The 13,270-nt window shown below is 38.5% G+C and overlaps 1 protein-coding gene across 2 annotated transcripts in view; it reads right to left on the bottom strand.

Annotated features, from left to right (window-relative positions):
* TMPRSS15 (transmembrane serine protease 15) overlaps window positions 1-12,697 on the bottom strand; it is a 64,061-nt gene extending 51,364 nt beyond the window's left edge. For both annotated transcript variants that reach the window (XM_035114992.3, XM_035114993.3), the window contains exons 1-3: window positions 12,160-12,697; window positions 9,826-9,947; window positions 3,291-3,358 (exon numbers count right to left, since the gene is read on the bottom strand). In XM_035114992.3, the coding sequence (XP_034970883.3) occupies window positions 3,291-3,358; window positions 9,826-9,947; window positions 12,160-12,304 (335 nt within the window). In that variant the 5' untranslated portion in view covers window positions 12,305-12,697. The remainder of the gene's footprint in view (window positions 1-3,290; window positions 3,359-9,825; window positions 9,948-12,159) is intronic.
* Window positions 12,698-13,270: the final 573 nt, after the last annotated feature.

Here is a 13,270-nt window from a genome sequence, read left to right as displayed (position 1 = left end):
TACAAACATTTGTTTTTTTAATATATTAAAATTGTTTATTTCATTGATAATTTTATTGTCTATCTACTGTTCTTCTCACTGCTTTGATGATCAGTGGGATCATGGAAGTTTAGGCACTGGGCCAGAAGTGGTGCAAATTTCAAACTCCAGATCAGGAGATAGTAAAAAAAAAGTCGCCCCCCCCCCATAAAATGTCACCACACCAAAACTACATATAATCCTTGCTTATATAGTGCTATAATGAAAACTCAAGATCTGAAATAAGGGAGAGGAGATCTTGAAAAATATAGTTTTGTAAGTGACTGCAAAATACATGGGTGTTGACTCTGATAGCAAAAGGGGGGAAAGGATGAAAAGAGGTCTGTAAATGAATGTGGTGAATAAATAGGTGTACATTCAATCAGGCTAAACAAATTAAAAAGAAACTAGTGGCATATTTTAGAATATACCCTTTATAAGCAGAGAGAGTGAACATGACCTAAAATGCTCCATCCTTTGCCGTTTAATCTGAGTATTGGGATTTTTGACAACATTAGTTTACCCAGTGGAAGTTTCTGCTTGGTTTCCTTCATTTTCTTTACTCTCAATATAGATGTCTCTACTTGTAGCAATATCTGGACTGGCAATGATGTGTGACTCTATAATAATGCTTACTGAAGTGAAGAAAGTTTTCTCGTGGTTAAAAATCAGCAGTGACCTTTCTTATTTCAAAGAATTCCTGCCAGCAGATTGTCACTGATACAGCTGTGCTTTGGGGTAAGAGGTGATTAATCCTATCATGGAGCAAAGCAGAGGCTGCGGCAATGTAGTGAAAGATTCTTCCCTTTAATTTCTTAAATGATTCTAATAACCTCTAGGCCACGCTGAGTAAACAAAAGCTTTTGATGCTATCTTTGTGACTCATCTGAGTTCCAGGGATGAAATGAGAAATCAGATTGCCCTGAAGGATAGGGCAAACACTTTTCTTAGGAAAGCTGCACAAGGATACACTCTTTGAATCAAAGTAACAATTGAAGTTGGTCGGCATGCAAACAATGCATGCTCTTGTTGTCTAGGAAAAGATAGGGCTATGCTGGTAAGTTTAAGCGCTGGATTTCTGAAGTTGTGCCTCCTCCTATATTCCCCTGCCCTGTTGTAAGGTTGTGGGGTTGTGGAGGACCTCTTCACAGAACCATCACCAAATGAAGCACATAGGTGGGGCTTCTTGGTAGTAGCCTCTAAGTTGTGAAATGGATTTCTCCAGTTGCATCTTGTACTTGCTTTCATAAGCAGGTGAAGATACACTGTTTTTGCTCAGGCTTTTGGAGCAGTGGGGTGAAGTGATGGTTCTCTTACTTTTTTCTCTGGGCCACACTTTCAGAATAATTTTTTTTCTCGTGCCACATGACATTTTTTATTGATAAGAAACAACTCCCAACGGTGCTTGATTTATAACATAGAACACAGATGCTTTGTAATATGATCGTGGCACATCTAGAGAGTGTAAAACAATACAGCTAGGTAAGAACATGAATCATTCTCAAAGTATAATACTGACTCTTCATGAATCTTCCCACCACACTTGCCATCCTCTCCGCCACACACTTTGAGAACCACTGTTTTAACTGATTCCACCTTCTCTGTGGTATTGATGTGCTTGCTGCTTGTACCGTATATTTACTGCAGGCATCCCCAAACTTCAGCCCTCCAGATGTTTTGGACTACAATTACCATCATCCCTTACCACTGGTCCTGTTAGCTAGGGATCAAGGGAGTTGTGGGCCAAAACATCTGGAGGGCCGCAGTTTGGGAATGCCTGATTTACTGTGATTCTAAGGCACAATATTTTATGGCTTGTATCCAATGCATAGTAGCTTTCTTGTGAGTGCAAGGATTTTTGCCTGCACAACAGGACTCTCCCTGCTCTCCTCCTCCATCATGTACCCTGCACCTTCTCCAAAGCTACTCTAGAGGGTTGGAGGAAATCCCAGAACAGATTTAGAGATGTGTGGGCAGGAGAAAGGGTTGCACCCTTATGCTATTGGGAAGGCTACTTGGTGCTTCATAGGATTCAAGCTAATGTTGTTGCATTTTATCCAGCATGTCCTGGTAATCTTGGTAGAGGGGCAAAAAAAGAAAAGAAAACGGGTGGGTAAAGTGAACCCCACACCTCAGAGAAAGCCAAGGCTTATAGGTCAAGTGGAGAGTGATTCATCAGCATTCAGGAAGTGCTGATTAGGGATCATTTTTCAGTGTTGATTTGAGCAACCATTGCCTGTGTATGGGAGGTGCTTGAGTATACAAGTTGGCACTTTATCAAATGTAATCGATAATCTGAAATACGGTGGGGGTAGATGTTCAAAAGATCTTAATTGATACTGCTTTGGTTACTAAAAACATTTATGTTGTATTCGGTTTCATTTCATTTCTCAGATTGCAAGCCAAAAGGTTCTGGTTTTACTTAATTTGAATATAACTTGACAGCAAATGTTATTAAACTTGGGAATGGTGATTCTGTGCTTCATTAACATTGTCAAAGGCATCAGACAGCTGCTGTATTTAGCAAAGGGAAAATGCGTCTTATTTCTTGACAGATCTGCTGGAGAACTGATTAGAATGGCAGTCAGATATGCTATGAGGAAACACGGAGTAACAAAAATCTCGGAAAAATCAAAGAAACTCTCAGAAGAAATAAGCAACAGACGTTCTATGGCAGCACAGCTCCCTAGGCCTTCCTGGAAGTGTTATTCCGCAGCTTATTATACAGGTCATGAATGAAACTAAATAAACAAATTCAGGTGTTAGGATCCATTGCTAAATTTGGAAGGTGTTGGTAGAGCTAGCATGCTCCTCCCCACATCATCATTCCTGTCACCCTCACCTTGTGGAAGGTATTTGTATGATATGGGCAGCATCCTGTATCTGTGAGGTTCCATGTGCCTTATGGAATCATGTGAAAACTCAGGTTTTTAAACCACATTGGGGTGTGTGGGTAGGGCTCCATGGATACAGGAGACTGCTTGCTTCACACAAGAACTCCCACAAGTTGAATGTTACAAACATGAGGCAGGGTGAAGCTAGGATGCTTGTCTCTGCTACCCCATCTCAAATGTTTAATACTACATCGTCTTTAGTGGGCTAAAGAGAAGCATGAAGAGGAATATAATATGCTGTATTATCATCAAAATAATTTAGCCTCCTTTCATGCACACATTTGCATATATTTCAATCTGTATGATTTTAGCATTATTTAATGTACATAAAACTTGTAATCCCCTTTTCTCTTTTTTTGGGGAAAAAATACACCTTACCTGAATTGCAGTATTTTACAGTTCTTGTAGTCATTTTGAAGTTCACTTGACTGAAATATATCATCCACCTAGATAGAAAAGGATGGCATAAAATGTTGCAGCTATCTAAAGGGGGACAGATGACAGGCAATTATGACAAAATATTTCATTCGGTGACTGCATGCAAATTTATGAACTTTCAAGTGAGGTAAAGGTAAAGGGACAAATTAGGCTTGCTTTTATTGAATTACGGGATAAGGAGAATCAATTAAGACTCAGGAATTTGCCGGAGCTGGAGAAGGGAAAAGGAGACCTAGGAGATTTAATCGCACAAGAATTTTCTGATTGGTGGGGCCTAGACAAAGAAGAGATAAAAGCCACTATTTTGAGGGCCTACAGAGTAGGCCCAAAAAAGAAAAAAGACTCTAATTTCTTGAATGATTGTATAGTGGTCTTTCAAACAAAGGAGCAAAGAGATAAGATACTAGGTCACCACTACCAGAAAAAATTGGAAGTTCTCCAGCATACGATAATTTTGTTTAAAGAAACGCCTAAATTCTTTTTGGCTAAAAGAAATAAATATACAGACCTGACAACGATTCTGACAAGGAAAAATATTTTCTTCAAGTGGAAATTTCCAGAGGGCCCGGCATTTAAATACAAACAAAAAGAATATAAGATCTGATCGGTTGAAGATAAAAGAAGATTTTTGGAAAGTCACGCAGAAGATTTCAAATCACCAACCGGAGGAGGCCAAGGTTTGGGAGCAGGAGCTGGACCAGGAGCATTCGATTTAGAACTGCTGGCAGGAGCAGGGGCGGGGATAGGCGCTGGACCAGGGGAAGAAGATTAAATTACAAAGCAAGACAAGATGGCGTTAAGAGTACTTTCGTGGAATGTGAATGGGCTAAATTCATGCGTTAAAAGAAGGAAGATTTACCATGTAGTTAAAAAACAGAATTTGGACATTATTTGTCTACAAGAGACCCATGTAATTAGGACCCACAGAAAATTTTTACAAAATAAGTTATTGGGCCAAGAATTTATATCCTCTGATAAAGTTAAGAAAAGAGGGGTAGTCATTTATGTAAAGGAAAAATATAACCCTAGATTGTTGTTTAAGGACGAAGCAGGGAGATATATTGCAGTGGAAATATCTTTGCAAGGCGAAAAATGTTTGATACTTGGAATTTATGCACCAAATGAAGCTAAATCAGACTTTTTCAAAAACATTCATACTGCGTTGTTGGATTATTTGGATTACAAGATTATAATGATGGGAGACTTTAATGGGGCTGTATCGACTATGATGGATAGAACTCAAAGACAAAAAATATCTAATGATGGTAAGCTTCCAAAAACATTCTTTGACTTGGTGGAGAATTTAGACTTAATAGATGTTTGGAGGCTAAGAAATCCATTAGAAAAAGAGTTCACTTTCTTTTCGGACTCACAAAAGTCAGGAAGTAGACTGGACTACATTTGGATTACAAAGGACTTATGTCCAAAAGTGACAAAAAGCGAGATATGCCCCAGAACCTATTCAGACCACAACGCAGTTTTAATGGAGTTAAAACAATATCTGCAGGGTTCTTTTAGATGGAGGATGAATGACTCTTTATTGAGAAATGAGCAGATAAATAATAAGGCCAAGAAGATGTTGAAAGATTATTTCGAACTAAATTTGAATAAAGGACAGAATATTACAGTGGTTTGGGATGCCAGCAAAGCAGTAATGAGAGGATTTTTGATTCAGCAGAATTCAATTTGGAAGAAGAGGAGAAATGAAAAGAAGGAAAATATTTTGGGCAAATTGAAAGAAAAAGAAAAAAAACTGAGAGATAATCCGAAAAGTCAAGAAGTTCAAAAAGAGATAAAAGCTTTGCAGGTGCAGTATTCCCAAATAATAAATGAAGAAATTGAATGGAAAATTAGAAGAATGAAGCAAAGATCTTTCGAATCGGCTAATAAATGTGGGAAATTGTTGGCCTGGCAATTGAAGAAAAGACAAAAAGAGAATACAATTATAAAGATCATGGATGAAGGAAAATCTATTGAGAACCCTGCAGAAATACGGAAATGCTTCACAAAATATTATAAACAGTTATATAAAAGGGAAAAAGAAGACTTAGATGGGATAGAGAAGTTTATAAAAGAAAATGGACTGCAGAAAATTCCAGCACAACAAAAAAACCTACTGAATGGACTGATTACAAGACAAGAGGTTGAAACAGCAATTCAAGAATTGAAAAATGACAAAGCCCCAGGACCTGATGGACTTACCTCCAAGTACTACAAAACATTAAAAAATTGGTTGATACAACCATTAATGGAGGTAGCAAATGAGATTCTAGGGGGGGGGGGCAAAGCACCAGAGACTTGGAAAGAAGCTTTTATCTCTCTGATACCAAAACCGGATGTGGATAAGACTCAGGTTAAAAATTATAGACCAATCTCCTTACTAAATGTGGATTATAAGATATTTGCTAGCATTTTGGCATCAAGATTGAAAAGGGTGTTGAAAGACTTAATTCATAAAGATCAGGCAGGATTCCTGCCTGGTAGACATATGAAGGACAATGTAAGAATCATAATAGACATTCTTGAGAGATTGGAAGTGAAAATAAACACCAAAGCAATGCTAATTTTTGTGGATGCCGAAAAAGCTTTTGATAATATTTCCTGGAATTTTATGAAAAGAAATTTTGCAAAAATGGAGGTTGGCCAAAACTTTGTTAATGGGATTAATGGTATTTATTCTGAGCAAAGAGCTAAGATTATTGTAAATAATGTGGTCTCAGAAGAGATGAGAATTGAGAAAGGAACAAGACAAGGGTGCCCACTCTCCCCCCTGCTATTTATTTCTGTCCTGGAGGTTTTGCTGAATATGATAAGGAACGATGAAGGTGTTAAAGGGGTTACAGTGGGTACAAAACAATATAAGTTAAAGGCCTTTGCAGACGATTTAGTATTGACTTTGCAGAACCCTGAACAGAGTGCGGTGAGAGTACTGCAGATAATCCAAGAATTTGGCAGTGTGGCAGGCTTTAAGCTAAACAAAGGAAAAACTAAAGTATTAGATAAGAATTTGACATCACAAGAGAGACAGAATATAGAAGATTGCACAGGACTGAAGTGTGTAAAAAAGGTGAAATACCTAGGAGTTAATATGACGTCAAAAAATTTGAATTTGTATAAAGATAATTATGAGAAATTATGGAAAGAAATCCAAAGAGATTTGGAAGCATGGACAAGGTTGAAATTGTCTTTAATGGGTAGAATAGCGACTGTTAAAATGAATGTATTGCCAAGAATGTTGTTTCTATTTCAGGCCCTACCGATAGTTGACAAGATGAAATGCTTTCAAGAGTGGCAGAAGACACTGTCTAAATTTGTCTGGCAGGGGAAGAAACCTAGGATTAAATATAAACTTTTGACTGATGTAAAAGAAAGAGGAGGATTCTCCTTGCCAGACTTAAAGATTTACTTTGAAGCCGCAGCTTTTTGTTGGTTGAAGGAATGGTTTCTGTTAGATAATGATGACTTGTTGGATTTAGAGGGCCATGATAATGCATTTGGTTGGCATGCATGCTTATGGTATGATAAAGTAAAATTGCATAAAGGTTTTAAAAGCCATATAATTAGGAAATCATTGTTCAATGTCTGGATTAGATACAAAGATCTGCTGGAAAGAAAAACTCCTAGGTGGATCTCACCACTTGAGGCAAAGAAGCCTAAAAGGACGAATATGGATGAGAACAGGCTGAAATACAAAGATATTTTGATGGAGGTGGGAAACCACTTTAAGTTAAGGCCATATGAACAATTGAAAGATAGGCTGAGTGACTGGTTTCAGTATGTGCAGATAAATGAAGCATTCAAGCTAGATAAAAAATAGGATTTCAAGCAGAAAAGTCGAAATTAGAAACGGAATTATTAGAGACAGACCACAAGAATTTGTCCAGAATGTATAATTTGTTGCTAGAATGGCATTTAAAAGATGAGCAAACAAAATCAGTTATGATTGAATGGGCCAAGGATCTGGGTCATAATGTGATGATGTCTGAGTGGGAAAAATTGTGGAAGAAAGGTATGAAATTTACGGCATGTACTGTGTTGAAGGAAAACTTGATGAAAATGATGTATAGATGGTATTTGACGCCGGTTAAGCTAGCTAAAATGTACCACAAAAGTGATAACAAATGTTGGAAATGTAAGCAGGATGTTGGCTCATTCTACCATATGTGGTGGACATGCCCTAAGATAAAAGGCTTCTGGGAAATGATTTATAATGAATTGAAAAAGATTTATAAAAACACATTTTTTGAAGAAACCGGAAGCCTTTTTACTTGGAATAGTTGGGGAAGAAATTCCCAAAGAGGATGTTAACTTGTTTATGTATGCCACCACAGCTGCTAGGATTTTAATAGCAAAATACTGGAAAAGAGAGGAATTGCCTTCGATGCAGGAATGGCAAATGAAAATGATGGACTATATGGAATTGGCAGAATTGACAGGAAGACTCCGGGACCAAACAAATGACAATGTTTTAAAAGATTGGAAGAAGTTTAAAATATATATAGGGAATGTGTTTGACAATTAGATTCTGAACATCCAGGAATATAAAGAAGTTAAGGCAATAGGGAGATAATAGAAGATTGAAAGTTAGAAATTTTGGTAGATGATTTAAAGATGAAATTAATTTTGAAGTGTTAAAGGGATTATATGATGAGTAAGAAAGATGACTTAGAAACTGCTATAGAAGTTATAAAAATGAAAATCAGATAGTAGGGAACTGGGGAAGCCAGAAGGCAATGAATATCAAGATGGACTGGGAGATGATATACTGTATATATATTTTTTCTTGTTATATGTTGTTTGATTTTTGTATCTTGATGTTTTTTGTATTTGTATTTTTGTATTTTGTATGTTTGTTGATAAAATGCTTAATAAAAAATATATTAAAAAAAAAAAAGGTAAAGGGACCCCTGACCATTAGGTCCAGTCGAGGACGACTCTGTGGTTGCGCGCTCATCATGCTTTACTGGCCGAGGGAGCCAGCGTACAGCTTCCAGGTCATGTGGCCAGCATGACAAAGCCACTTCTGGTGAACCAGAGCAGTGCACGGAAATGCCATTTACCTTCCCACTGGAGCGGTACCTGTTTATCTACTTGCACATTGACGTGCTTTCGAACTGCTAGGTTGGCAGGAGCTGGGACCAAGCAACGGGAGCTCACCCCGTCGCAGGGATTCAAACCGCCGGCCTTCTGATTGGCAAGCCCTAGGCTCTGTGGTTTAACCCACAGTGCCACCCGCGCCCTTTCTAAGCGAGGTATTCACCTAAAATAGCTCTGTTATTAAAAAAAAAAGTTCTGGAAGGTTCTGTGGGTGGAGAGAGAGGGAGATAAATATTGAGAATAGGATCTACAAGTACAACAAGGCTATATAGGACCAGGTAAGAGTATTGTTCTTGACTAGGCATCAAGCTTCAAATTTTCCCGAGCTCCTGGTGCTCAACAATTGCACATGTGTAAGCATGGAGGCTTCTAGACACCGACTTAATACTGTAAGTGGATCTACCATTTACCATAAATGGGTTTTTATTTAAATCAAATTTTCCACAGAAAGGTTAAATCTGGATTAAATGAAGAAAAAGTGTAAAAACACTCAAGGAAGATGCAGCGCCAGGGAGAATCCTGTGGGATAGATAGGGAGACCCAGAGGGCTGCATTTGGCCCCTGGGCATGAGATTTCCTATCCCTGCTTTAAACTAGGACACACTGCTAAACATCACCACTATTTGGCATTGGAAGGCATTCAGATATTAGTCCCAATGGTAGTTTTCCTTCTGTGCTAAATTGCATCTTTCAGGGTATAGGAGTGCTTTTGTCCAGACCATAGCATCAGCTCCCTCCCTACAAGCCCATGGTGGCTACTTTAATGATAGAAAACAGCCACCTAATACCATGTTCATGTACATCATTAGATAATATACATCACAATCAGTCGATTCCAATTAAGTTCTTTTTCTCCCCTTCCTGCAGGCCTCAACCATGAATCTACTCTGGAGGGTCCCAAACCCTCTGAAGCAGATTAGAGGTGGGCTGCACGGGGGAGAGGATGAAGGGTAAATTTCATTTCCACAAATGGCTGCCACAACTGGACATCTCGCACTATTGATATCTGCGTGTAAATGACAAAGAACTTGGATAGATTTAATACTGAAAGAAAATATAGAGCAGGGGTTCCCAAACTACGGCCCGGGGGCTAGATGCAGCCCAATCACCTTCTAAATCCGGCCCGTGGATGGTCCGGGAATCAGCATGTTTTTACATGAGTAGAATGTGTCCTTTTATTTAAAATGCATCTCTTGGTTATTTGTGGGGCATAGGAATTCGTTCATATTTTTTTCCCAAAATATAGTCCGGCCCCCACAAGGTCTGAGGGACAGTTGACCGGCCCCCTGCTGAAAAAGTTTGCTGACCCCTGATATTGAGGAACCTGTGAAAGCTATTAGCTTGTAATTTGGTAAAGAATGTATTGGCTGATACTTACCATTTGCTGAACATCAAAGGCAAGAGCTTTAAAGGCTGTTGAAGATTTATCTTGCAAAGCCGGACTGAAAGTCGCTCCTGACAGTATGGTGAATTTGCCCTGGGCTGTAGTTCTGCTCGCATCTGATATAATTAAAGGAGAGATATGCCAGCAAGTTTACATTTCTCTCATTTTATTTAGAGCTGTCCTTTGCACTTTCTGTGGATTCCAAAATGGAACCACAACATCAAGGAGGAATGAGTGACAATCCTTATGTTATGCTTATAAGTCTCCTCACAATTTTGAAGTATATCTCTGACAATGGGTTTGGTGTAAATACCCAACCTTGCAGTGGCAGACCTTGGGATCTCAAATTTCAGCAGCATTTTGTGCAATGCCAAAATTCTGCACCCTTCACCTCTCACATTCTGTTCGAAATAATAGTTGCAGTGTCCCCTGTGGCGCCGCTGAGGTTCAGCTACCAGTGCAGTCAAACTCCCTTAAATACATCTCTGCAACTGCAGCCTGGACATAATGCTCTCTTTGATATAGTTACACTTCTACTGCATAGGAATGATGGAAATTTCCTGTAGCAAAACACCCCCCCCCCCACACACACACCACACACCCCCACACACGATAGTTGGCATCAGCTATGGAAGTTGTGTCACTTCTGTCTAAGGAAGGCACAATGGCTAGGCAGCCAATTTCATCCCATATAGGAAATCATGCTGAGGAAATTGAATACTTTCAGGGTATTATAAGAACTAAGGATTAATGCTATTTCCTCTGGGCATGAAATAGATACAATTCTCTGATGTACCACTTTGAAAGAGGCTGCTTTGATTTGACACAGATATGTCTGACCTTTTCTGTCAGAACTCATGTATAGCTTTGGTGAATGTAGAGAATACCTTCCTACAGTCATTTTGATCTTTCAGTTTGGTAATCTTATAAAATAAAGTTCATTTCAGTCATTTGAGATCTAAAAATAGCACCTTAAATATTTAAATTATCTAATCCAGCCTAAGAATTTTATTTTTTTCCAGTTCTGAAAAACAGCAAGGATTGAAAAGCAATCTCTTAAATAAATCCAATGTTCCTCGTGTTGTCCCTTTAAATCTTTTCATGGAGCAATGCCTCTGCTTCATGTTCCTGGTTGTCACTAGCAGATGCAAAGAGACTGACACCATGAGGTTGGGCACGACACCATTAGTGAACTATGCTATCTTTTTGATGTTGTGAGTTGCCCTAAGCATGGGTTTATTATGGAAAGGTGGCATACAAGTAAATGATGGTGATGATGATGACACAGATCAATCACCCATGAAAATATAATATAATTTCTGGTGAAATTTTTGGTGTGGCAAATTTAACATGTTCTCCAAACGTAACATGGGACTGGGACTCAAAGTGTTTAATTAAAAGGTAAAGGACCCCTGACAGTTAAGTCCAGTCGCAGATGACTCTGGGGTTGCGGCAATCATCTCACTTTACAGGCCAAGGGAGCCGACGTTTGTCCACAGACAGCTTCCGGGTCATGTGGCCAGAATGACTAGACTGCTTTTGGTGCAACGAAACACTGACACCAGAGCAGCACACGCAAATGCCGTTTACCTTCCCTACCTATTTATCTACTTGCACTTTGACGTGCTTTCAAACTGCTAGGTTGGCAGGAGCTGGGACAGAGCAACAGGAGCTCATCCCTTCACAGGGATTCAAAACAATGTGTCCCAACCAAGAGTTGAATTACTTATTAGTAAACTGTACCACAGGGGCACTGCCTAATAATAATAATAATAATAATAATAATAATAATAATAATAATTTATTATTTATACCCCAGCCACTCTGGGCGGCTTTCAACAGAAATATTAGAATACACTAATTTCTTAAAGATTAAAAGCTTCCCTAAACAGGGCTGCCTTCAGAAACACTTAGCACTTTGCAGAATGTGGTGTTAAATATGCTTCAACAAAAGAACTTATTTTTCCTTCATCTGTCTTTTCGTTCAATGCACTGTAACATTCCATTGATTTAAGCAAGTGCCCTATAGCTCATACAATCAATTCTCAAACTTGTAAATTAAAGGAATTCACACAAAAGGGTAAGTACAAAAGCAACTTTCATATCAACTTTAAAGTCACCCTGTTCTATTCTGTCATTAACTCAGTGAACATATGCTTTAGTATTTAAATTATGGTCTAAGGGTTCACTACTTTTTCTGTATAATGATTCTTTTTCAAAGCAGCAGTACATCTGCCTAGCATCAAACATGACAAATAATTAAAGTAACATGAGCAGTTGACTTCAGATATTTACTTAAGAGCTCAAGGTTGAATCCTACCTCCTTACCTTGTTCGGCTGGTTTACTTTCGAACCACAAAAGTGTTAATAATCCAACGCAAATGCATAATGATACTGTAAACAGAGTAGCAAACAAAATTTCATAGCTGGTAAGAGGAATGCAGTTTTTCTTTGATCTTTTTATCAGGTTCATTTCAGGATGGAAAATGGTGACGAATTAAGGATTGCCACCCAATGCATGTAAGAATAACAAGAACAATGACCTGCTTGAGCAGATATTTATATACCGATGGTGATTAGGAACTAATTGCAACTTTAATCTTCATTTACACTCAGTCATTTCAGCTCAGGTTTCTCTGTCATGCAGTGTAATGATATGTCCTCAAGAACATATACATAGTATGGAAATGTAACTCCTGTTTAGAAAGATAATATTTTTCAACATAACATATGAAAACAAAACATCCAAGGTTATAAATGTTAATTGTCAACTTTAAATTATTATCATTCTACCATTTATCTGTCACCAGTGAAATTAATGTGACATTCGATATTGCTACTAGGCTAGAGGTATTGGAAGCCTTGTGTCAACTTACCTTTGCACCAAGAAGATATGAAATCAAAGTTATAAACTGCTGGAAACAGTGGCAGTCAGTTTGGAAAGGTTCATTCACATTCAAACCACTTATCTTCAAACCACACACCCAGTTGCCCAGGGTTTGCTGAAGAGATACTGTCACCTAATGCGAGGTTTTTTAAATGATCCTCCATTCCTGGATAAAGGTAGGGATAAGTGAAACCATCAATATTTTTTTCTGGTTATGCTGTTTTTGTATGAGTTCACCCATTAGTCTATCCCATCACATTTCTACATGTGAAGTTCACATGGGCAGATAAATCTTTTTTCCTTCTTCTTCATTCCGGGAGCTTTACAACAATTTCCTTTCCATTTAGTTCAATCAGAGTGAGCTTGAGGCCACTGGGGCTGGGGTGTGGGAAGCATAAAAAACGACAACATATTGGGATTGAAATGGCCACATCTTTATTGATTACAGAGGTAAGTAGGCTTGGGCAGAGGTGTTGGGCATGCTTCCTTTCAAGATGGCGACGGAGACAGCAGCCTGGTCAGACTCTCCTGCTTTCAATTAAGCTTTTAAGT

This window comes from Zootoca vivipara, chromosome 4 (genome assembly GCF_965207765.1).
Source record: "Zootoca vivipara chromosome 4, rZooViv2.hap1.1, whole genome shotgun sequence".
Taxonomy (NCBI): Eukaryota; Metazoa; Chordata; class Lepidosauria; order Squamata; family Lacertidae; genus Zootoca; species Zootoca vivipara.
The sequence above is the reverse complement of the archived record's forward strand: the minus strand, read 5'-3'. Positions and strand labels throughout refer to the sequence as shown.